Source organism: Columba livia, chromosome 1, assembly GCF_036013475.1.
Source record: "Columba livia isolate bColLiv1 breed racing homer chromosome 1, bColLiv1.pat.W.v2, whole genome shotgun sequence".
Lineage (NCBI taxonomy): Eukaryota > Metazoa > Chordata > Aves > Columbiformes > Columbidae > Columba > Columba livia.
In genome coordinates, this window is record NC_088602.1 from 176,276,503 (window position 1) to 176,303,682 (window position 27,180).

Here is a 27,180-nt window from a genome sequence, read left to right on the forward strand (position 1 = left end):
AGCTGCAGAATTACTGTGTGTGCCTGAACACCTCTGCCTAAAGAACCCACTTCTCATCTGAGAAGTTCAAGAAGTAACGAATAAAACATGCAATTTCTTCACATTGACTATACACATGTGCCTCAGCACAAACAATTCTCACTATTGTAGCAATTAGTGACTTTAATTCTCTTCTCTCATTCTCTTCAACACACTTTTACACACAACTGCTTGTTTTTTATTTCTGGAGGGTGACCTTAATTCACAAACCTTTCTTGTAAGATAAGGAATGATGATAAGAAGTAAACAGATTACTAAACCCTTCTTCACACACACCCTCAGTTCATTAAAAACTCCAATACCTCCCCTTCACTCAAAGTCTTTAGAGATTTTGAAACTCCAAAAAGGCTTCACATTTTAAGAGTTATACCTCATGAATGTTCCATTCCTTTTTTAAAAAAAAACAATCAGAGAGCTGAATAATAAGTAGAGCCTTCAATATTAGTATATTTTTTGCTGACTTGATATTAATTTGCTTTCTTTTGGACACAAAGATTTATCTCACAACAGTCAGACTGAAATTTTTATTTCCATAAATCACGGGCAAAGAGGAAGATAACTTCTCCTTTTTGTAAGTGACTGAGAAACACACCTCCCAGGTTTTAAAACTGTAGATACTTGTTCTGGTACAGCCACTGGGATCTTATTCTGTAAACAGTAAATGTCACACAATTAAAAACCTGTGCATGAGGTTTCCATGTGTCCAGATAGGTTTCTACCTTTATGTGCACAATCACATATGTTACACAGATATGCTGATGATCATTCTAAAGATGCAATCAGTGGAACTGGTGTTGTTCTGCACCATATTGTCACTTTACTAAGTATTGGTTGCAACTGGCTAAAGATGGGAATCTACAGCTGACCAATTCCTTTGCAGTCAATGAAAGCTGGACAATGGAGTTAACGGTGTAGGTCATTTCATCTGAAGCAGGTGTCTGCATCTGATCAGACAGAGGGGCTGATCTCCCCATATTAGATTTCCAGTGACTATCACTGGAACTCAGATGGCAAGCTAAGATATTTGTACCTACACTGCAGATGCCTGAACATTAGGTGAAATAAACTCCATCCAAAAAACCACCCTGCAACAGCAACCTAATTCAAATTGTTCACATGCTCTGTATTCTAATAACTTCAAAAACTTCCTATTTTACAAAAATCTGAACTTCTGAGAAAGTAGTTTGCATTCACTGAAAGCCATGACATACAAGTTAATATCATTAACATACAAGTTAATGTCACAAGGATGGAGCCAGGCTCTTCTTGGTGACAACCAGTGACAAGACAGGGGGCAATGGGTGCAAACTGGAACACAGGAGGTTCCACTTAAATGTGAGAAGAAACTTCTTCTCAGTGAGGGTGACAGACACTGGAACAGGCTGCCCAGGGAGGTTGTGGAGTCTCCTACTCTGGAGACATTCAAAACCCTCCTGGACACCTTCCTGTGTAACCTCATCTGGGTGTTCCTGCTCCGGCAGGGGGATTGGACTGGATGATCTTTCGAGGTACCTTCCAATCCCAAACATTCTGTGATTTTGTGATCTGAATAAATCTGTAGCCATCAGTGGGAAGATACAGCACTAGTGCGAAGAAAAAGAGTGAAAATACCAAAATGCAGTCCTGCAGATTTTCACTGATGATTCAGCAAAGTATTTCAGCACATGCTTCACTCTTCTCCTACTCTGGGAGCAGGGACACTAATCCCGCACCTCACCAGGCCCTGGAGTTACACAACCGTTTAATTAAAACATGATTGTATTTTCAGGGCTTACTCACCACTGAAGCCCCACTAGTGCAATGGCTCCTCCACTGCTGTGCAGAAGCTGATCCCAGCACACTGCCCTGACTACAGGCTTGAGCCAACAGAGTTTTGCAGTATTACATCCTACAAAATCAGTGGTGATTTCAGGAAAAAGAAAGCCCCGAAGAAAAGCCCCCCCCCACCGCCAGGAAAAAATTTAGGTAGGTGTTAGGAATCCATGTCCATAACTACAAACCAAGAGAACCCAGGACAGTGAGACACGTCTAAATTTGTTTGGATCTTATTTTTGCCACCTAAGTTGTTGAGTTCAAATGTTCTTCAACCCATCCACTGATGGGTGCACATTTTATCTAAGTTAAAAGAAAAACCGACAAGATGCATAAAAGTAAAGTTTGACTGATCTCTCGCTGAGGAGACCTGGTCTGTGATATCTTCCTAAACTTCCTTAATATCACAAATTGTTTCTTGATATAGATATTGTGGGGTTTTTTTTTTCTGGTCCCCCAAATCTTGAGGACAGAGAACGGAACAGTCTAGAGACTGTTATGCAGGGTACTGGAGCATAGAAGTTTCAGTTCTTCCAGACAGAAGGAAGAATTTTAATGTACAACTTCCTCAACCCTCAAGAATCAATAGACTTTGGTAAGGGGTGGATATTACCAGTTCCTCTTCATTGTATACCTATGTTTAAAACAAAGAGTAATTCCTGTTTTGTTCTTTCTCAGAACATATCCCCTCAAAAATATTTTGGGAAACATTTTTTGGGTAGACAAGACCTCATCCCCTACTAACAAGTTGTATAGATGATTTTCAAAGAGGAAAAGAAGTTCAGATCTACCTTCTCTCAGATTTTCTAATGGGTTAGCAGCAGCTTGCCAGAATGCTTAGAGTGTTTTTTTCTTGACCTCTCTGAATAGTATGAAAAACCTACACAACACTGTTTTTCTTTTAATTATTTACTTATTCCAGATCGGGAGAGGGAAGGGCACATAAGTAACATTTACTATTTTTACTCAGTGCAGTCCATGAGTCTAAACCAAGCAGATGGCAGCATGGACGAAAGAAGGCAGAAAAGGAAGAAGCCTTGCTCTGGCAAGCTCTGAGTAGAAATGCCTTGTTAATAATCAACAAAACTTACAATACACTGGCTTAGTATAGTCTGGAGGGAAAAAGGGTTGAAACTAAAGAGTAATCCTGAAAGCATTAGCATATGTATTATAAACAACTGAGTAGTTTTTCCAAAAGAGATAATTCAGACTGTGTAAAAAGACAAAAACAAGCATCATCTCCACTGGGGGGTAACTTGCTAGATAAAGGGACACTTAAAACTTATAGAAGAAGTCCAATATAGTAGAAGATAAGCTAAATAAGTGACAGTACTTACTGTGTAAAGCTCATTAAGAACTTTCATTAAGTCTTCATGAAGCTGAAATGCAATCTCTTTGCTCTGTAATTAAAAAGAAATCATTAGAAAAAGGCAAGCAAAACATGCAACATGCATTTGCTTCTTTATATTCATACTCATTGTTCACCCTAGATAGTGAATGCAATATTGCTTGCAAAGACACGGTTCTGACAGAATTACAGTGAACTAAAATAATGATGCAGAGGTACACATATAACACCTGGACAGAAAACTTCTAAAAGGAAACCCAGAAGTAATTTGAGAGATTTTCCCATGAAGCATCAGGACATTAGGTGCCAACAGAAAGGCTGAAGTTCAGGATTAATGTTATACACCTTTTTAATGGAACAAACTGTGTACTGTTGTACAACTGCTATGATATACACAAAAACTAAGCCATGTGGAATGTGATATTCTAGAGGGACATCCTGCCCAGTTTTACACCTAGAATAGTCTTTGTCTCTCAGCACATGCAACTATCCAAATATTTATGCAAGAAATAATTGGGCCTCCTCTTTGAAACAGATACTCAACTGCATAATATTCCACAGACTGGGCAGCTTTGTTTAGCTTTTCTGGACGGTGTCTTTACTTTCATTCTGACCCAGAAAAAAAGAAATGCCTAGCACTAGTTATTAAAGAAAGCAAGTATGTCAAAATAAGAGTATTTAATTGGAGTCTCATTCAAATATATTCCTTTGTTAGTTGTCCATAGCAGTTCAATCAGATTAAAATTGTGGCAGCTGTGCCAGAGTTGAAGGCATTTGTACCACGAGCTTTGGAAAACAGCTGTAGAACAGAGCTATGGGACCTGGCAAACCGCCTGGCTACATCTCTTCTGCGATGCTCAGCATTGTAATATCCAGGCTGGAAATGTCAGCTTTTCTTTCTGTGAATAAATTGATAATTAGCCCAGCTTTTAAAAACTCCAACTTCATGATAGATAATGGCCTAAGCTATGAGAAGTACTTAGTGTTTGTATAGAAGCCAAAGGAACATCCTCAGGGATGACTCATCTCCAGAGCCGCTAACACATACTTGGCCATCACTAAAACACCTGCCGGAATAAGGGTTTCTGAATGAGAAGTTTCAGTGCAACACCCACATTTGAGGAGGAACCACCCCACACATCCCACCCACTGCGTCTTCCAGGAAGATGCAACAGACACGTACAGTAGCTGGAACAGAAAATGTTGCATTTTTTGGCTCCTATTCCTACTGTCACACTCCTAACTCTGGGCAGTATTTTAAGGAACCTGTCATACCACTTATCAATATTCACTCCAATCCTTATATGCAAGATGATTTTTAACCAACAAGAAGGTAGAAACATAAATTAAAAAACACTGCAGTGGAATTCTTGTATTCCCAAGGGCATTGGCTGTAGCAGCTAAGGCACAGTGAGACAGATGCTTTGAAGCACAGTTATACAGAACTACTACAAAAATTTCCCTTTTCCTTATACTTTTCAAAGTCTGGTATTTTTCACAAGGTATGCTCTAATAGCGAAGAATCTAGAAAATAAGGCTTATTACTTAAATTTCTTTGCTAATATCAGATTGTTTTAATCTAATATGAAGGATAAAAATCTATATGCAGGGCAGTGCACAGAGTGCTTATAAAGAACTGGATCGCAGATTGGCAAGCTGCTGTAGGGAAACACAGTAAAAGCTTTAGCAAAAATTCTGAATTGCTTTTCATTGCTTTACATTGGCAACCTGCCCTTAAAAGTCAGCAGTGCACTTCTGACACAGCTTACACACCTCCTCAAAGCTCCACGACATGGAAGCCACCACTATCTCTTGGATAGCTGCTTCTATAGTGCTGAATATGAGTAGTCTGTTTTTAAAACTGCTTTAGCTGAAAGAAGGACACAACATACAAATAAGGTTGTAGACATTAAGACTGGAAGATGAAAGCACATACATGTGGGAAAAAAACATAGATGAACTCCAGCTTCAAGCAATTTATCCTTTTCAAGTGTTGGGCACTATCACCTCAAAGCTGACGGCAACCCAAGCCCTATATACAGGAATGTTTTGTGCCTTAGCCTGGCAGCACAAAAGTTTGTTTCAGAAGGTGAGACACAAAACTCCAACTCAATTTTCTTGTAAGCAAAGCACACAATAGTTCACTGAAAGACATAGCCTACTTTTTTGCTCTTCACTTACACCTCAACACAAACAGACACAGGATGAGTTGAGGATTAGGGGAATTATCACTATTTACGAGGACTCATTTCTTCTCTTTGCCCCTTTAGAGCTTTGTGCAGCACTGAAGCAGAAGCAGTCCAGCCCTCAGGATTTACTGGCCACCATGCATGCACAGTCTTTTCTGAGCAGCACATTGGTCAATAGTACACTGGAGGGTGAGTGCAAGAGGTGATGACAGAGGAAAGAGGGAAATGTTTTCAGGAAAGGACAATAGGCTCTAAAATGGGAAGTGAAAATAGAGGGAGGGAAATGATCAGTAAAAAGAGTAAAAATTAGGAAGAGACAGCCTGGCAATGCCCCAGGATCACAGACGAATCGTCCTTCCACCAGTTCATCTGGGGAATCCAACCTGAAGAAGGTGCCTGTAGTGAAGGATAACATGTCAGTTGCTGCCTCTTTTGGATGAAAGATTTTGTAGGAATTGTCCAACAAAAATCAGGAAATTTGCTTAACCTTTGCAGTATAAAGGGAATTTATTTTCAAGAACCAGAATTTTTTACATTACCATTTAAGATCAAGAAATACTGACCCAAGCGGCAAGCAATACGGTTTTTACTGTGTAGTACATAGCGTGTTAGAGCGCCAGATAAGAAGAGCCTTTATTTTCAGTGGTTAATGGCCCTCCTATTTCTCTTTTATGCTTCCTATTCCCTGCAGTAGTTCAGCATGTCTGAACAGTGTGCTTCTCCAGGAACCATCCTCAGGGTAGCCAAACAACAGAATGTAAGACACAGCACGCGTTTTCCTGGAGCTGAGAGCTCTAATCAGGCCATTAAAACCTGACAAACAACCACCGACGTGTTTTTTTTATTCACTATGTCCAAGAGACATGCATTAGTATCTATTAACCAAGACAACAAATAATATAATAAAAAAGTCAGAGCACATGCAAACTCTTGCTAAAAATATTACATATGTTACTAATCTGGTTAAACACATCAAAAGACAGTAGCGTAATTTTTTCATCTAATGGTAGGATAGATCACGCCCATGCAACAGACATATAAGTGTATCCAAACCAGCCTTTCAGTATGTGCTCAAACTTCCAACATACCAGTGGTCCAACTGATGTATCAAGATATATATTTCTAGATTAATATCTGAGAAACCTGAAATTTTATTCTACATTAATACCCTTTCATTGATGTCTGTAAGAATTTTTCCAGCCATTTCAGTTAATTGGGCACCCAAACTTTCCTGTTTTGTTTTGTTTCATTTTTTAACTGAAATTTAAGTGTCAGTTCAGCTCTTCCTGGAACTCCTTAGTGTCTGTATTTAGCACAGACAATGCTGCTCTCAGTTACATCATTTAAGGAAAATATTCTGTGACTATTGCTTTTAAATGAGTCTGCTGCTGGTCCCTGGGGGAAGTAAATTGCAAACCCTTCTTTTAAGGAGTTTTCATGAGCTGTGGTGACACTGACATAGCCAACTCATAGTAAAATTTTGTCCCAGAATTGCCAGTCTCTAGCTTTGCTATACTTTTAAACCTCTACATGTTTAAGAAAATGATGCAAAAAAATCTCAATATATGCCACAATCTTCATAAACTCAAATAGATTTGGCAGGTAGTCATATTCCTTGTTAATAGCCAGATTATGGAACTAAAATATTTATTGTGCTTGGCTTCTCCAGCATCTTTTACTGTAAACACTGGAAGTTATGTTCATCTTGGCTCATTATGGTTTCTGTCCAAAGAAAATACATGTTTATAAATTATAAATATACAAATCTGCTTAAGGATTTTGTGGGTATGTGTTTATACGGTTGATTATTAATGCTGGGGTAACAAGAATCACTGCATGAAATGTTCTGCATACTACTTTTCCCTTCTGCTTGACATTTTTCCTTATTACTTTATTCTTTAATTGTCCCCATGAGGCCACCTACCCCATCTGCCTGAAGAAACACGCAAGCATGCAAGGTTTGAACTCTGCTACTTTATGTTCGTAATTTTATGTGCAGCACGAAGGCCTGGCATGAACAGCAATCTGTACTGCTTTTATATGCCAGCAACTAAAAAGAAGAAGAGCTTAAGTGCCTATCTGGAAATATGAGGCCTGACATAATGTCATCAGATAAATGCCACAGAATATGTGAACTAGATCCTATCTTTGTCCTGCATTTAGTACATTTAAACAGATGCTGGTTCATGACCCCTGGAAAAAAGAATGACAAAGAGCTCCCGGGAGAATGAAAATAATGAATATCTACACATTAAGTGGGCAAGTCTAGACAGGAAAGCCATGTACAATCAGGTACCTGAATACAATATATCCTGGCCCATCAGAACGTGTAAGGAACAACCAATCGGGATCATTTCACCAACACAATCCAAATGTTGAGACAGATGTATACATGCACCCAAAAGGAAGAAACAGGATGAGGAACAAGAGACAGTGAGACAAGTCAAGGTACAAAGACCAAGGGGCACAGTTAGCCTTCATCACTACATTTCATATAGACCAACACTGGGTACTGTACACAGGTTTTACAGAAAAACTAAAGAGGTTGCTACAGACTCATGACTTTGTGTTCTTTCCCATGTAGGATACACCAGCAGGAGAGGGCACAAAACAGTACTCTACTGGTAAGCATGGCCAGGAAATGAGGAAATTGATTGTTTCATTACTAAAATTCAAGCTGGAGTCAAGAGAGCATGCAAACAATATCCCTCTAGAAAATGTTGGGCTCATGGAAAAGTTTCATTTGGGGATGTAGTTGCCCATCAGTGAAGCAGACGAAGGCAGCAAGGGCTACCATTGAGAAGCAGAAAGCGGTCTTGTCTTCTCCTGGGGGAGATAGGGGGGAGAAAAAAGAGGGAGCAGAAGGAGGCAAGAAGTTCGAGGTGACTTTGCTGTTGTCTCCTGTATCTTGCTGAGACACTTTCCCTTTCTTCAACAGGCAGATTGGGGGTTCAGAGCAGAACAATGGAGACCTGCTCTGGTTACAGACTTGGTGTAATTACTCTCCAGACTTGGAAGTGGAGCTAAAGCACCTCCAAAGATGCAGAAGCTGATGCTGCAAGACCGAGGGAGAACTAAACCAAGATGATAATAGTGACACATAATGCTATTAGGTTAAAAAACTGGTAGATATATAATTAAATGATCTAATTATTGAATATAGAGAAGCTTGATTAGCTGGTATTGAGAATTACCCAGAAAGACATTAAGTGCTCCTATGTGCAACGCTGTGAGAGCCAATGGAGTACAGACATGTCAGATGAGTGTATTTCTTGCTCTTGACCATTGACTGAAGTAAGATATTAAGCCTGCACTTGTCAGTCCTTATTTTTGAAATCTTCATGTTACTACTGTTCTTATTATTTACATCTATTAGTAATAAGAGAGAGAGTACATATTTTACAGAACAGTATGATTGTACTCCAGCATAGAAGTATCTGCAGGATATAGTCTGTCTCTATCTTAATCTGAAATCTGTGAGCGGTGAGCAAATCCCATACGCTTTCATAGGGATGACACCCACTGGGACTGATTATCCTTTTCTCTGACAGAACTTTATTCTAAAACCAGTCTTTTTCAAAAGTAACCCACAGAAAGTGACAGAAATTGGTTAAATATTCTATTTGATGTTGCAACAAATTCCACACCATTTTCTTTAGGGAGAATACAGTCTGGTGGAGGAGAGTGTTGGATGTTGTCTTTCTCATTCTACGTGTACCTTCTCTTTGCTCCTGTGACCTCCGTCTGCAAGGGAGACTGTAGTACAGGACATGTGTTCTGCACCTTATTTCTTTCTGTTGCCTGGTGGATGTCCATGAAGCATTTCTGAGACAGCTTGTGATGAACCTTAGACTGCTCATTCACATCTGACAGCAATTATCACAGAATCATAGAATGGTTTGGGTTGGAATGGACCTTTAAAGACCATGAGGATTGAAGCTGACCATTTGGGCTAAACACAGATGTAGACAGCTTTTGTTCTTCATCGATAAAGCAAGACAACTTGCTAACGGTTTCACTTCCTGCACAGGTGTTGGTTTTCTCTCTGTATAATTCTGTTCACCTCATTTTATAACTCCTTTCCCTTTTCACAGAAGAGAAACTGGAGCTTCATCATCATTCAAGGTATTACCAGTTCTGCAGCTGGGAATTAAAAGCAAATAAATCACCAGCACTCTGCAGCAACCACCACAGCAAGAACTGGGGCTCGGTGGAAATACCAACCTTCTCCAACCGTCCTGACAGACTAAAGTCCTAAAAATAAATGCTCAAAATTAATACTGGTGAACGACCACTGCCACATGCTCCTGAAGCTCACTCATACCAGGTGGAGGTGTCTCGTTTCCTGCCACCCTCCCCTCACGTTATTGTGCCTGGCTCAGATCCCTTCATGCAGCCTTTGGTGGCCTTGCTCTGCCCTCAGCCACCAGCTGTTTGATGTGACACCCTCGTGCTGAGTGTCAGCTGGCAAACCCTGCTGAAAGGCACGATAGGGCTGCTGATGACCTGGGCCCCGCTAATGTAAGCTCCAGGTTATGCACAGCAGGACTCCCTCAGTTGCCCTTCTCTTCTTTCCCCTGTAAAAGATCCAAGCTAGGAATAAAAAGCAAACAAACAAACAAACAAAACCACAAGAGCAGCTGCTTGCTCTTCTTCAAGAAGCCATGCTACAAAGAGAAAATTTGAAATGCTGCATGTTCCTGGACATGATATGGAGGAAAGAGATGAGTCTGTCAGGAAGATGTGACAATATACATTCTGTTAATGCACTGAAAACATCCATATACTTTCCTTCTTCTGCGAGGTAAGCTTCAGCAGTCTCCATTAATAAATTATGAGTGAATAAAGAAGGACACACACTTCTCCATGGCAAACTTTATCTAGATATTTTTTCACAGTCCATCTGGCAAGAAGGGAAGGAAAAGCAAGATTTCCAGTGCTAAAGAACTCAACTACACTGAAAGCAAACAGGCTACTCTAATAATGCATACCGGGTGAAGAAGAGATTTCTGAGATACGATGTACGCAACTGAAAAACTATTCCAGATTTAATACTGAAAAATTTCTACTGGTCCAAGCAAGTCTGAGATATCCTCACATAGACAGTACTGCAGCATGCTCAAATTGCTTCTCCCATTCTTTTAAACTTCTGTAATAATCTTCCAAATTGCTAAGTGTAGTGGTTTGTGAACTACAGTTTCACGCATCAGACATATCATATGAACAGACCATTACTGATTGAGAAACTATAAATTTCAACTCTATTACTCTTACAGGTTTTAATGCACAACAGTAAATTTGATTTATGTTTTTACTTTTTTTCCTCCAAGTACAACCTGTGCACTCCCCAAGTGATGGATCTCCCCACCCCATGGCTATCTATCTACGATTGTGGTCAGGTATATGTGAAGTCAGTTCCCTATTTCAAACATTAATCTAGTACCCTTACCATCATTTAGTCACACACTTGACATTCTTTAACCTTTATTCTTTTTGAACTCTTTTTTGTATGGCGCTTGCCTGCCAGCATCCCACTGTGACTGACGGATTTGCATTTATAATCTATTCTTCTTTTGGAACATTATAACAACAACGACTGCAAACACATTACGTAAATCTCAAACTAAGGCTGCCTAGAGTGCTTACTTAGCACAAGAAGGATTTACACATTGTATGTGCTATGAAAACACATAACAGGCACGTACAAAGACAAACATGTACAGAGACAATGCTTACATAACCTAACAGAAGTAGTTATGTTACCATAAGTGTATGTTCATATTTAATATTGGGAAGAAAAGGAAACACTTTTAGGGGTACTGCAACATACGCTACAATTTTTATGCCAAGGTACTACAAGGCACATACTTACTTTGGCTTGAATCAGTTTCTCTCATGACAGTCACAACAGACTCCCGTTTTTTACAAATAATTAATTAATAAAGCATTACTATTTTGAGAGTCCTAAGCGAAAACTGTTTCCTTTCTGCATGGATAGACAAGCATGCTTTTGAGAGAAAAACAGTTTTTTTTCCCTGTCTTTTGGACATTTGCAACTCAGCTCTTAAGGTCACCAGCATATACAGCAGGTTCCCAGGCATTTCAGCACTAAGGATTTGCCCTGTGAGAACAGTCATGAAGAATTTATACATGTGCTAAAACAGATTTTATGCTACGTGTGCTGAATCTTCTCCTCAAATGCCACCTATTAGGACACTTTTGCCTCCCTCATGCATCTTGCAAGCCCGGCTGGAGCACTGCAGGAGACACATTACCTTCTTGAACATTCTGGTGGAGTCTTCACTTATCTGCATGAACCGCATGATCACGTTGTTCAGGTAGATATCGCTCAATGTTGCATGGTCTTTGCTTTCTCTTCTCACTTGGTTCAGGAGTAAGTACCAGCAATTCACTGGCGATAAGAGGTTCTGGTCTTTCCTAAGGAGACATACGCATGTATTATGTATAGAAATGAAAAAGTTACATTATTAACACAAATATCTCCTTGACATTTCCAGTCATAACTTGTTACGTAAAAAGGGCTGCTTCTGAACAGTCAACCCGTTCTTGGAATAACTTGGCTTAGGTAAGCTTCAGATCACTCTTTTAAAATACATTCTACAAATCCCATGAGGCATGGATGCAAAAATATTAAAAAAGTGCAAGAATTCAGAACACTGCAAGCCACTGAGAGTATAAAAAAATCTTGCCACAAAGCTTACAGTATGGAGTACATGTAAATACTCAAAATCAATAGAGGTCGCTGCTGAAAGAGTAACAGTAATTAATTTTTGACATCAGAAATAAACAAGCACTGCAAGAGCATCCCACATGCTTCATGAGCAAAATTGCAGGTGTTGCTGTTTCACTGCAATGGATTTGTATAACTCCTATAAGAGTAGAAGGAAATGTCACAAGCGTACATCTTCTGTGATCAGCATTCATAAATTCATGGCACTCAGAAATAAACTGCTACTGCCAGTCCCAGATGGTTCAATTACAAGACAAACAGCAGGACGGGACTTTGCGCACAGCGGTCCAGTTCTGAATTTCCTTGATAGTCTTCTTGCATTCTAGGCCCACTCCAAGCTTGTAACATTGCAAAAAGCGAAATCCCAGATGACTTCTCATTTCTTTCACACAAAGCAAAATAAAAAATACATGTGGTTCAACAACTGTTTCACAGACAACAAAAACCTATTTATAAAATTTGCCTTATGATTGTATTGAAATTTTAATTTAAAGTTAGTCTTGCAACTAAGTGCTCAAGAAACTTGCTGCTCTTTTTTTTCTCTTGTGCAGGGATCCTCCTATAGTCAAAAGGATCAAGCCTGTGAAGATAAAACAGCCAGAGGTGGTGATGAAGCAAGGGAGAAACTCCTCCAACTGTTGGTAAATTATTCTAATAATTTGCTATTCCCATGGTTAGAAATACACCCTTTAATTCCTCATCTGCCTGCCTACCTTTAGCTTTCACCTCCAGCATCAAAGCAACAACAAATTATTATCAGACAAAAAGCCTTTTCTTAATCACCAGTGCTTTGCTTTGCTGTGAATCAGAAGTGAGTTAAGGAAATTTCCTCATTTTGTTCGAGATGGAAATCTTAATGGTGCTACTCACAGCAAGGAGCTTCAGGGTTTTCTCAGCCATGGTAGCCACCAGGAGCACCCGTGAAGGTCCATGCTGATATTACCTGGTCCTCGCTGCTTTTTCAAAAGCCAAACCACAGACCTTCCAGCCTGTGCTGGGGAGAATGGTGGGAACAGCACGGGGACCACCAGTTAAAGTGACTTTTGCTGCAACCTCTTCTCAAAGCAACCAGAGAACGCAGAGCAAAGCCCAAGGCAGGACTCCAGTCACGACCCCTGTGCACATCTGCCACTCCGGATTTAACACATGTTTAAGAACGAGGAAAGATGTTTGCATGCACAAGGCAAAAAGATTTTGCCACAAGCTGAACAGATTCCAGGGCTCTCTCTCTCTCAAGTGGTGACATATGCACACACTGGTTATTTCAGGGAATCATTGAGTCACTTAACTGAATTTTAAGAAATATATGTTATTGCTCTTTGAACTGTGCAAGCTGTATTGGGATTAACCTTTCCTTTGCCAGATGTGTTTGGAAAAGACTTTTCTTCTGGAACAAAAGCTCTGTCTGTGTATCTCTAGCACATCACTAAGCAGACAGAGGAAAAATATACTTATTTTTCAGTTTTACAAACACAAAATATTGGTTTATACCGCTAAGCATAACATGGCCAGGAAAATGTGTTCATTAATCAGCTCAAGTCAGGAAAATAACCAGATGAGATTTGAAACACTTTTGAAAACATACCATACACACGTTTTGCCAGATACTACCTGACCACTTTTGTTTTGCACACAAGTTACTCTGCCATGAAAGGGATACATTAAATTGGAAGCAAGGAATAATATTCACATCATCTTAATTTTCAGGAGTAAGGGGGGTCAAGACGCAGCACAAGTTCACATGCCATGTATTCTGGGTGGTTTAAATCCCATTTGGTAGGTTATGGATAATATGTGTGCAACCTAACTTTTAAGACACTGAAACCACTTGTCAGAAGCTTACATGAATAAGTGTGGAGAGCCAAACCAATAAAACAGTATTTAGGTATCCGTCTAACTTCAGCTGCAATGAGAACTGCTATACTGTTAAATATGGGTGGGAATTTTAAATATGCATTTGAAGTTGAGCTCAACCAGCAGTCCTCAACACCAGCAGAAGCAAAGAGCAGCACAGCACTTTAGCAATGGCCAACATGGGCGTGATGGGGAAGGAAATCTCTCTTACTTGTACTGCTGATGGTCTTTGGTACTTCTAGTTTTTGCCATGAACCTCTCTGCCAGTTTTTCCAGATTTCGGGAATACTCCATCTCTATTTCCGACTTCTTGCGGAAGAAATCCTGCAGATCCTGGAGGAGCTGCACTCTCATTTCAGTCTGCTGCTCCAGGCATTTCTGCTGCTCGATGAGTTGAGCTCGGATCTCTAATGAAAAAAGCACATATCCACTCAGGTCAGTGAAAGCAAATGAGAATTGAGTGTTACCAACCAAAATTGCAAACACTTCACAGCGTACTTCAGCCTCCGCAGCTACACCAGCTGGATCTGGATTTCAGGTCCTGCGGTGGGACACAGCAGTGCCAGCTCTCACTTCTGCCACCACATGCTGATGTCCCAGGCCACAGCATCGTCCCACCCGCTGTCTGTCTCACTAAAGGCTCAGGACTCTGCTGGGCTCAGGTAAGCGGAAGACCTGCCTCCCCCTTTCTCTCCCATCTTCTTCCACGCATGAGCACAACATCTGGCTCAGAGTGATCTCCTTGCAAGAGGTGCTGTGCAACCATTCGAGCAGAAGCTCCTTCTGCTGCCCTGAAAACCAGCAGGCCCAACAAGCATCCTTTGGGCTGGGATCAGCCTGCTGACTGCCAGGTGGACCACACTGGTTGGTATCATCATGTCCACCATGGAAACAACCTTGTGATAAACTCTGGAGGCATTTGCTGCAGCTGCCCCATCTCTGCCAGGGAGGGAACTGCTTTACTATACATGCATTCACTAATATTTTATAGCAAATATAGAGGAAAAAGTGTACCTATAGTTAGAGACAGCTATTTGAAAATGTGCACAAGGTTCCAGAGACTGAGGTATATTTATTAACGTAAATCAAAATCATCCCGTTTATAAGGGAATATATGCTCACTGGGATCATCCAGAATAACAAGCTCTTACCACTGTATCGTATGCTGTTTGCCATATGCACAACTGCTATGTGCTAGGATTTTTCTTTATTTCTTTTTTTTTTTTTTAGCACTTTTATTTCTTGAGTGCTAAGCAGTTAATCACATTCTGGGAACACTTAGCCTACAAAGATCCCTCTGGTTCTTTTGAGAGGCTGGTTTATTAAAGTTTTGTCAGCTGAGCTGCCCAGGCACACTGTAATTCAACCTTGTGGAGTAAACACAGGAATAAACACTTTGTGACCATAATAATGTATGCATTTCTAAACAGTTTCATACTAAAACAAAGACTTATCAATAGCAAAATAATATGCCAGAAGTGGTGTCCAGGTAAATGCAAAATTGTTGTGAACTTTTACTTGATTCCTAATGATGTAACCATGCCGTGGGTAAGAAGATGTTGGAAACCATAGGTGCCTCACTGGTTCAAAATAGAAAAGCATTCTAAAAACCACTGCTAACACCACAGGGAACTGCAAAACAGTTAGTAGTAATGATGCTATACAAAATTACCTGATGCAACTGGAAACTAATATGTCCTTATTGATCTTAAACCAGGTATAAAGGCAGAGATTCACTCTGCTGGGATTCAAATGTGTATACTGAAATAAGGTAGGATGGGCACAGAAAACTGTTAAGTCAATTTATTCACTGGAGGAGGAAGACACTTCAGTGTTTTTTTCTGGATCTCCTTTGAGCTACCAGCTGCTCTGTTAATCATTAATGAGACCATCCATTTTTACAGTCTGGGAGGTGAACCAAAAAAGTCATGGTTTGGGTTTTCATTTCAAATCAGTTCTTTGGAAAAGGACCATGCCTCCAGCAAGGATGAGCCACTGTAACAGAGCACTGTATCAATGACATTCTTGTACATAGAGGAGAAAATCACATTGCTGCTGGAAGGTTATTAACAGAAACAAAATCCCAAGACTACTTTTTTGGGTGCCCACTACTTTTACTATTGCAATCATAGAAAATTCTTGCATGTAGGAAACCAGGTGTACAGATTCACTTAGCAGAAGCAGCAGTTTCACTAACAAGCTGGAGTTTTGTCTAAATCCAAATCCATGTACATGGTCCCTGTATTTTGTCCACCTCCCTTTCCCACTACAGATTTTCTTTTAGTTACTTAAAAAGCAGAGCTCTGCACAGAGCAACTATGTTCTGAGTATTTTGTAGGTCAGTGGATCTCGCTGCTACAATTCCTCCTTTTTAGGTAGGCTTTTACCATAGCAACAGGAAACAGAAAGATTTTAGAAGCAGGAATATATGAATAGAGACACAGGAAACAACAAACAGGGGACAAGAGATACAATATGACGAAAAGCCTGAGCTTTCTGATGCTGTCTCGATTTCCAGTGGACAGCAGTGGCTTCGTTTGAACTTGTATAACAGAAAACAAAACTGAAGCATGATCTCTGAAAGCTGATGGTGACTGGAGGTGCCCAAACTCTGAGTAAGGTGGTAAGTTAGGGGTGCAGGGGGACTGTGGCCTTATGGAGAAAGTTCCACAGTTTCTAGCTATTTGAATCTTGGCAAGGAGAAAGAACATGTTGGCCCCCAAAGGCTGAGCCTCTGGCCTCCTGCTGGAGAAGACAAGGGAGAGACGCACATCCCACTTGTGCCAGCTGACCAGAGTCTGTCCAGAAAGGACTTCAGCATAGCAGTTCTCCTTCCAGTCTTTCCCATCCTTCTGCTTCTGCACTTTTTAATTCTTCTTTTACTAGTAATGTGTGTAATGCCATAATGGCAGGCTGAGGAGATGGCAATGAATGAGGAATCAGACCAGCAAATGTTGTGATTTTTACTTTCTGGTAAGAGAATGCTGTGGATTAAAAAACAAAACAACAAAAACAAACAAACAAACAAAAACCCAAAACATCTCATAACAACAAAGAAGAAACACCCAACAAACATTGGTATAACAGCCAGCCAGCCTGAGCAGCTGTGCATCACCAAATCACAATTGTCCAAGTACTGTTAACTAACATAGACTACCCATTACCTACTGCTATGGAAAAATGCACCAAGGCAACGCTACATCCTTTAACCAATCCCCAAGTGTGATTTCCCTAGGGCTACAAAGCGAGGCATGGAAAATTGCTGCACTGTATGCAAATAAATAAATACCCAATACACCAAGAAGGTGCCAAGTTAAGAACTAATAAAGCCCAAACTCCATAGATACGGCGACAGGTGCAGCAGGCAACAGAAGGATGCCTGTCTTTATTTTGCTGGCACATTTAAATTCAAAGTTGAACCGATACCAGCTGTAATGGACAATGACATTGTCCTATTCTGCTCTGTGGGGCAGCTGATGTCAAATGATTCCAGGCTATTTTGTGCCTGGAACAGGCACGTTTAAACCCCGGACAACTTAACACCTCTCCTTCTCTGTACAGCAGCTTTGAGTCATCCTCACTGGTTTTCCGGCCAAGGACTGGTTCAAAAAGAACATCCCATCCATTTACACTGCAGCTTGAACTGACTGAATTCACATCAAGTGGAAAAAGAAAAAAACAAACACCATTTGCCTGGGATTTGCACACATGACCAAAGCAAGGAAGCAATTAATGTGACTGTAATTAAAGCAATAACCTCTATGTAAAGTTTTATTTCTAAAGATTCTGATGTTAAAAATTATTTCAATGATGCCCTCATTGACACCATCCTCTAAAATTACTGCCTTAAGTAAAAAATTAGGTTTTATTTGTGGCAGCATTCAAGATGTAACTCTAACCTTTCAACAAATCTTTATTTTATCCTGACAAGAGGTGAAATCAGTGCACTATGAAAAACAAAAGGAGACAAAATTATAGCTGTTATGAGAGTTAAGTACAGAGCGGATGAAGCTGAACTACTGACATCACCCAAATCATAACCAGAAATAAATTCATCAAGGTTACCTCTTTGCACACAGCACAGTATTACAAATAATGACTTACATAGCACTGCAGTAATACACCATATTACCCTGGAGAAGATATGTGTAACCAGTTATAGGCCATTGCCCCACCTGAAGGCACACATGGTGTGATACACTGCGATGTGACACATGATGATGGTGCTGGCCACGCACCAGCCAGGAACAAAACTTGTCACCTTTGCTTCCACACACACCAAAGCACCCGGCTCCATCAAACATCCCAGAAGACCACAGAAAACTCCCTCCTGAACTCACAAGCCAGACACTTCGTAAATACACAGCATTCATCAAATTAGCTTGCTGCCAGACCAGCACTTTGTGTGTGGACTGCTGCCCTCCGCAGTGATCCCCACTGCAACCCCTGTATCCCTGCGGTGCTCCCGTCACGCCGGACTAGGCCATGCCTGGTCCTGTCAGCCATCAGAGACTCTTCAGGCCACCGTGAACCCCCATCACCAACTCTCAACCAAAGCAACTCAAGTGCAACACAACTGCTTTGTGGTGCTCTTACACACCTGTGAGCTGCTTCCCACCTGAGACACCTCAAGAGCTGTTGCAGCCTCTTACCCTCAACTCCTGTTTAAGTGGAATTTACTTTTGTGCTTGCAGAGCAGCCCTGGCATGTTCTTTGGTGTCTGCTGAAAGTTCTGTAAGATGCCACAGATCCAGACACCTCTATCTGGTCACCCTCTTGGCTGCCCTGCAAGCCTCCCGCCTGCTGCCTCACGCTGCCCAGTACTGAACTATATTTAAGTCATGATTACAATACACTAAATACGCAAACATTAATCCAGTCATATTACTGGAAAATAATACAAACAGCCCCAGGGCCCCATCCTGTGAATGATTATAAAAGCAAGCAGCTTGTCAGAATTATTTGAGAACACAAATAGGCTGTCATGAGGCATAGTTACATTTGCAGGTCTTTATCTGATTGGTAACTTCAGACAAACCTGTATTACTTCCCATCTTTCTTTAAATACCTCCTTCACAAAAAAAACCCCAAACCAATTAGATTAGTTTTAAAATGGTCAGAAATGTCTCATCAAAAGCACTGAGGATAATGTATGCTGTCTTAGACTTCGTATTTCCAAACCATTACAAGTTTGTCATTTTTTCGCCCCACTGAGCTATCAACATGCATATCCCTCATTCTCCCTTTCATGATACCCAGATCATGCTCTATAAGAAAAGATTCAGACATTAAATTCCATCTATATACCATCTGGTGACTGACATGCACTTGCAATTAAGCAGATATTGAAGCATTAATCATCTTGCAGTTCCTCCTTGAAGACACTTGAGTCTCACATGACTCTCACTGTGCCTCAGTTACTAACTGTAAGGATGGCTCATGTCTGAGGCTGCTGCGAGAAGCTGGGGTACCGCCTTGGGGGACTGATCTTTCCAGTTTCACCCCAGCATTCTGCCTGTGTAGGGACCTGCTTTTGGCTTCTCTGTTGAGACAGGCAGAGCTATGGTCCAGCTGAACACAGCTGGCCAACATCTGCAGTTGAGGTTTTGTTTCAGGAAAGTGCTTAGCTCCAGCCCATGGAGGATGCTGCCAGCACAGAAACTGCAGCAGGAATCACTGAGAGGGGCCCAGAAGTGCCCCTGTGCACAGTTTTTAGTCCTTAACGCCACGTCACCCCTAGGATCAGCGCTCCCACACCTGTTGGGGATGTTAAGCTGCCTCTCAGTAGGCAAGAAGACAAAGATGATGAGAGGCGGCAGCTCTGTGGTGAATGCTCTGGCCCAGCTGCTGATACTCCTCTCTGAGATACACAACTGTCAGGTACTAGTGCTGGGCAAGCTTTTATTTCCTAGACCCAGGGCTAGAAAGCTATTTGAGCGTTTCTATGACAAATGGTGAGGGAAGCTCTGTGGTCAGCAGGGAGTCTGGCTCACGCTCTCATCCAGGTCCTCGCTGCCATTTTCCTGGGGCCACAAGTACTTCAAAAGCCAAGAAATTCCACCAGCCTGACAGCTGATGAGAGATGCTGGGGTGAGGATCTCGCAGGCTGCTGCAGAAATGCCTTTAAATAGATCATGAGCCTGTCCCACAACATTAACTTTCTATGACAGACTAGTGGAAATCACTTCCCTGTGTTCACCACACAAGTGAGAAGTGTGTTTGCATAGACAGTGATGTTCTTGAGCTTCCAAAGGCAAGATTTTGGTGGACTTTCATCTGTCCTCCAGTTGATTTCACTTAGGACGTCAAGCATACAGCTTGATGCATGTTCCCACTTTAAGTGAAACCTCTGCAATGCACACCCCAGCTCTAAATTTACTGTTTGGCTTTGTGTCATTTCCCAGAGAATTCATTTCAGACTTTTTGTTTGCTTGGGGGTTCTGAGGGATGTGGTTGAGGTTGTCTTCAATGGAACACACCCAGGCTGTAGCACCCTGTGGAAATGGATGGGCAGTGAGAATCACACCTGATAGCTGAAGAGCTGTACTAAGGGGTCAGGAATCTGAAGGCACTGTTGACATCTGTCAACCCCTTTAAAAACTCTAAACCCTGTTCACTCAAACACTTTGGCATGCTTAAAGATAAAAACAGTCCTTGTGTAGCCATTAGCAGGAAAGCTGGTATAGAAGCCATTTGCAGGATGAAGACAATTGTTTACAGGTCTCTTCAGTTGTCATGCTGAAACAAAGACAGCAGAGAAAGAACAAACTCTCTCCTTGCAGCCGCAAACTTTGTTCTACACACTCAAGCAAACACACTCCTACCTAATGCAGCCAGACTGAGCAACAACACAGCCCCAGCTAGAACTGTGTCACTGGGCGATCCCAGTGGATGGGATCCAAAAGCGGTAGCTGCATTAGGGCACCTTCCACCTTCCATCTCACCTTGAAATGGGAAGATATGTCTGGAAGAGCCAAGAAAACCTCTACACATAGCTGAAGAAGCTTTTCTTCTTGTTGTTCTTGGACTAAAGCCCTCCTGCTATTCACAGCCACAGCTGCTGGTCACTTGGCTGCCTACAGTCCCAGCCTGAATGGAGGGCATCGCGCCAGCTCATGACTTGGCAGGACACTTCTTGCCACAGTGCTACTGCCAAGCGACCGTGGGCTGAAGCGGGCAGGCTGCCTGCACCACGTCTTGAGTGCCACTGCTTCTGCGGCAGCTGCTTCTTTGCAACCGTAATGGAGAGCTGGCACTTTGTCCTACCAAAACTTGAGCAGGACATACTTTGTCCTTCTGGCCACAGGAGCTGAGACTCTGAGCACAAAAATTTCTGCCCCTTAGAGGAGAGGGACCTTTGTTTTGTTCAACAGTAAAATCCCAGCTCATCCCCTAAACACTGTCAACCAAGAGAGCAAAGCACAAGACGGGGTCTCTATGGTCCAACACAAGGTCTTTCACCAGCCTGACCCAACCCTCACCTCCTGTTGTGGGAGCAGATGCTCTCTTGAACTCCAACTGCCCCATCCCCAGAAGAACAGATCAGTTCTGCAAACCACCAGCAGACAAAAGAAGAGCACAGAATCTACATCAAACAGGCCTGCAAACATACTTAAGAAGAACAGAACAAAGCAGAAACTACTTCAACCATGGCATTCATGGCAAAGGCCTGCAGCCTTAGAGGGGAATGGAAAAAAAACCAACACAAACCAGAGAGAGACAGACAGGGAGTCTGTGGGCATCTCTGTCTGCCAAGCAGACAGGCGATCATGTAGTAGGTGTCTAAAAACCCATTTAGGCCATCTAAACTGTCGAGATGTATGCGACAACTTATTCCGAAGCTTCCAAAGGATTTAGACCAACCGAGGTTTTTTTAATGCTTATTAAAGATATCATGAGACTTTCGTTCCAGACCTAAATTCTGGGCACATGAGAAAATTAAAAGGAAACTCAGCGTGTCCAAATCTTTCTCCTCTTCTTACCAATGAGGTATCCGCCAGAAGAATAGAAAAATCACTCATGGCTCTCCTCCGAATAATTCTTTGAGCAATGTCTAGAATGCTGGATTGACCAAGAGCCCTCTACCAGAAAAAAATATAACCCTTCATGGCCACATTTCTCAAAGTCTATTATTTAATTTGGTTATTATAGACTTCTATGATTGCTCTAATTGGTAGATTAAATGTATCCTTCCTTCTGGTTATTTTCTCTGTATAGAAAATTCTTTATTTCCAGAACAGACTTCCTCTTAACTATTCAACAGACTTCACCCAGTATATGTTCTATGCTACATCCTTGTCACATGCTTGCTTTTCTGTGTTTAGATCGTAAATTCTACACTTCAATTAGCATCCAAAGAAATGTTATTTTAGCCACACTGCTTCATAAAGTGGAAGAAAAGAACCCCTTCATTTCTAGAGCATTAAAAACAGTTGTAGCATCAACCGACGGTCAAGCTCATGTCTCCCAGAACACTCATGTCAGCAAAAGATTAAGGCTTGTAAGCTAAATTCTGCCCTCCCTGAAATCAATAGAGATTTGTCACTAACTTTACTCATGCTAGGATTATCATCTTTACTTAAACTTACAAGAAGCTTATACTCATCCAGTGGAAACACTGCTACCGGAGCAGGCAGTCCTTTTCGCTCTCACATCCAGGCTATGCAACCCACCCAGGTCACCATGTCTCAGTATCAGAACTGCAGACTGACAGAAGGACTAACCCACACAGGGAAAATTGTTTCCTGCCAGTTACACTCCATGGGTATTGTTGGAGCAGGGAAGAGAAAAGCAGGGGTAGCTCAGAGCGCTCACGCCAGTGCCATTACAGATCAGCCTCAATCTCTTTCAAAACCTTCCCAAAAGTTGGTAGCTATAACAAGATCATTTCCCAGCAGCAGCCTATGCTGGTGAGTAAAATCCTGCATTCTCACTGGGCTCAGCAGAGCATGCATGGACTCTTTGGCGAGGTTGCCCATTCTGCACCGAGGGCAGCGGGCAGGGTGGAGGTGGCCAAGCTGGGGACTGGTGGAGCCTGGCAGAGGCACCAGTAACCATGAGACTGGGACGGCGAGAGAAACTGGGCCTTACGAATGGGATGGTGTTCAAGGATCAGCAGAGAAGCTGTTCTGAAGAGGCAGTTTCACTGCTCCTCAAATGCTGTATCTGGTTTACAAATCAAATCAAGCTCCAAGGTATCACTTTCCTGGGTGACAGTCAATTCTCTTGCTCTTCATAGACAAACTGCTGGCAGCTTTTATCTTCCCGTATGTATGTTGCATATCTGTATGCTTTAAATTCAGGTCACCTGGAACGTCAAAGGAAATCTGCTTATTTTTGTAGAAATTCCCTACTGTGAATTCACTATTTTAATGAAATAATCATAATACTTGCTTTTTAATTATTAGTATAATAATTTCTCATCGGTTTGTGCTTTGTTACTTTCTTTCAAAGCCAGAACAGTCCTGAGAACAGTTACAAAGTTTCCTACTGCTCATGGCACTGTTTATAGAGCTAATTACCTATACAAAGAAACAAGCAATATAAGCTGAACCATCACTGAGCCTTTGCCAATGTAAAATGAATACGGGTGTGCCAAGAAGCCAAGAAATGTACCTTACTAAGCACTCCCTAAACCAGTATGATTTCAGCTAAACTTCCAGGCCCAGTGCCCCATTCCTGCGGGTATTTCTGGGCCCACAGACCCAGGCTGCTCAGATGTGGTGGGCAACTGGCCATGGAATCTCCTTACACACTGGTGCAAATGGCTGCCCTCAAAGGGCTCCTCTGGGACCAGAGACGTACCCGTCAGGCTACAGCAACAAACAGCAAGACATGGAGAAGAAGAGGAGCAGCAGCTGGTAGTCTTAAAGTTGACAGTAAAATGCAAAAGCAATGTTGGATGTTTACAGACCCTGGGATCACCACCAACAACTTTGACTTAAAATACGAGCAAGCTTGTTAAAGAAACCATTCTTGCCATGGAGGGCTTCTGGATAATCCTTTGCTTCCCACACACAACTATATTTGGTCACTGCTACTTCAGTTTTAGTAATTTCCACTGTAAGCAGCAGCAAAAATGAGGAAATTGTAAGGCAGACAGAAGATGCAGTAGTCCTTTCCTTCCCCATTTTAATTTGCACTTTGGAGACGGTGTTCTGAGAGTGCAGGAGCTGCTGAAGCACTGGCAACTCGAGTCCTGCCTGACACTGCTTTAGTATCTCAATATGGCAGATTTAGGTCCATGTTTTTCAGCCCTCTCTAGCACTTGGAAATTATTTTAGTGTTTTTATTAACTCATTCCTCTTCTAATTTAATTTACATGGTAAAAACATCTAAAACAGATTTCAGACTTTCATAATTGCTATCACTTTTCAGAGTAATATGCAAGTGCTGGTGAGAAAATAAGATGTGTAGTGAAAGCAAGTTCTTATTTACCCTGGAAATAATTCAAGGCAACTCAGCTCCTTCAGTACTCTCATTTTAGATGCCCTCCTGCTCCCTGTTACCCCAAACTCCAAGAGTTTATTGTCTTGAAAGATGTAATATGACAATTCAAAGAACATTTTACATCTTTCTCCCCTAGGCGAGATCAAGCAGAAACAAATAGTCAACTACAAGGTGATGCACCAGTGCTTCAACAAGGAGTGTATGTGTGTCCTCAGCGTAGAGTCTGTGCACTAAGCACAAAATGTTTGGTAGCTCCAGCATCTGCTTTCGGAAGTTTCTTCTAAAATTTCTTAAAAGTGCAGAACACAGTATAAAGGCAACTATGCAGAAAAAAACCAAACCAAAACAAAAAACAGTTTGTCATGATCACAACTGTAACAAAAATCTAATGATCTTAATCAGCTTCCTTACTCGTGAGCTGGTTGAGGCCAGTTTAGGCCCCTGTCCCGGCTGCTGCAAGGCTGAGGATGGCAGCAACTCTGGACTCCACGAGAGACACTGCATCACTCCTCCACCAACACCTCCCGAAATGACCCCAGGCTTGCTGCTGGCACACAGCCTACCACACAGACGTGAGCACCATTTCATTTTGTTAAACTCTGCCACAATAAAACCTTTCCTTCTTAATATCTCAGGCGGACAGCTGACAAGTGAAAATGTCTGAAGGCTTTTTCTATAAATTAGAAGTTGATAGATGTGTCTGTTCTTGACAAAAAATAAATTATTCTGAACCTCCGGCAGATGACATAGCTGTTAAAATGAGAGTTATGCTGGTAGTAGCGCTGGGCAGGAACTCTTGAGTGGCAAGATGGGCAGGGAAGCCATGAAATCTGTGCATCAATCAGACACAGCCTCTTCTGTACACTGATGACTATCACTGTGATAAGACTCGGGTATTAATAACTAGATAAAACGACCTCCCTACGCCCTGCAAAAATGATTTTCTATGCATGGCACACCTTCAAGAGGTCAGTAAAACATTTTTAGTATGACATACACTCGGCCACATGCCATAAATAAGAGCACACATTTGACCCAGCCATGACTTCCAGTGACAGCTTTTTAAGTCCCAAGATGAAGTCACAGTCCAGTTAAGGACAAAAAGGAAACCGCAATTTGTGCTCTGTGTGCCAGGATTTTACCCACATCCCTTTTCAGCCCAACCTGCCTAACATGCAGCAAAATACTTTCATCATTGCTCATTTGTCTTTCACACTTTTACCTCCTAAACCCCACAAATTTAACATATTTCCACGATGCTTCTCTTCTTTGCTAAGGCAAACAGCTATGCCACTGTGGTGCCTTCAACACCAGTTTTAAAACTTTATGTCCACATTGTACATTAATTACTTGCCTGAGTACATCCTCATAGTTGTATAAGGTCCTACCTAGTGTGGTCACACAGAATCACAGAACCACAGAACCGCAGAGTTACAGAATAGCTGGGGTTGGAAGGGACCTCTGGAGATCATCTTGTCCAACCCACCTGCTAAAGCAGGTTCATCTAGAGTAGATTGCACAGGAATGTGTCCAGGTGGATTTTGAACGTGTCCAGAGAAGGAGACTACACAATCTCTCTGGGCAGCCTGTTCCAGTGCTCTGGGAAATCATGTCTGACCAACCTGATAGTCTTGTATGATGGTATGACTGGCTGGGCAGACGAGGGGAGAGCAGTAGATGTTGTCTACATTGACTTCAGCAAGGCTTTTGATAGTCTCTCACAACATCCTCATAGGTAAGCTCAGGAAGTGTGGGTTGGATGGGTGCAGGGTGAGATGGATTGAAAACTGGCTGGATGGCAGAGCTCAGAGGGTTGTGATCAATGGTGCAGAGTCTGGTTGGAGGCCTGTAGTTAGTGGGGTTCCCCAGGCGTCAGGCAAGTGGAGCAAAGATACTGTATTGAGCAAGCACATCAGAGCTGCATAGTCTGGTTTGGTTGTTGCCACACATCTGGGCACAGTGCTGGCACATGCGCATCCTGCTCACCAGCACCAGCTGGGCAGGAATCAGGGGACAGCACAGACCGGGGACTGTTCCCACCACACTGCACCAGTGAGGTGTCCCCGTGGCAGCGTGGGACTCGAGCTCCTTCCCCACTCACTCAGTGCTGAGCGAAGGATGGTGTCTACCACCCAATAAATCTTTGAACTAAATTGTATCACCATGCTTCACACTCCTGGTACACATTTATCTGTATAAATGCAAGCCTTGCTGAGAAATGTATCTGTCAGACCAGATGGACCACAATCTGCATCAGTTTTTGGTAGAGACGTGGCCCAAGTCTGTGAAAGAAAAGTCCCACTGTGTGATTACCGATCTTCTGAGCATGACTATGATATTATCCAAAGATGTATTTCAGTGTGTTGCCTCAATGTCACACAGCAAATAATACTGAATTTAACAGATGATTTCAGAAACATGACAACACCACATTCTGGGAATGAAAAAGAAAAGTTTCATATGCCAAACTTTGAGAAAAAAAAAGTTAATATTTTTACTAACTAAACAAAACAATAACATCTATCATGAGGGAAGAACTCCTGCCTGTGGAAACCCTAAATAATGTAAAATGATAATTACCATGGTGGTTGATTATAACTATAAAACAAATAGTAGTGACAGACCGGTATTTTTATGGCACTGAATTAACAAGATGATAAAAATTCTGCCAAGCTACAAATACATTTGTTTATGTTCTGCTCTGATTTCGTAAAATATGTAATTTCTAAGTGAGAAAA

The 27,180-nt window shown here is 41.7% G+C and overlaps 1 protein-coding gene across 2 annotated transcripts in view; it reads right to left on the reverse strand.

Annotated features, from left to right (window-relative positions):
* SRGAP1 (SLIT-ROBO Rho GTPase activating protein 1) overlaps nucleotides 1-27,180 on the reverse strand; it is a 146,336-nt gene that overhangs the window by 58,267 nt on the left and 60,889 nt on the right. For both annotated transcript variants that reach the window (XM_065048568.1, XM_065048569.1), the window contains exons 2-4: nucleotides 14,205-14,400; nucleotides 11,664-11,826; nucleotides 3,189-3,251 (exon numbers count right to left, since the gene is read on the reverse strand). In XM_065048568.1, the coding sequence (XP_064904640.1) occupies nucleotides 3,189-3,251; nucleotides 11,664-11,826; nucleotides 14,205-14,400 (422 nt within the window). The remainder of the gene's footprint in view (nucleotides 1-3,188; nucleotides 3,252-11,663; nucleotides 11,827-14,204; nucleotides 14,401-27,180) is intronic.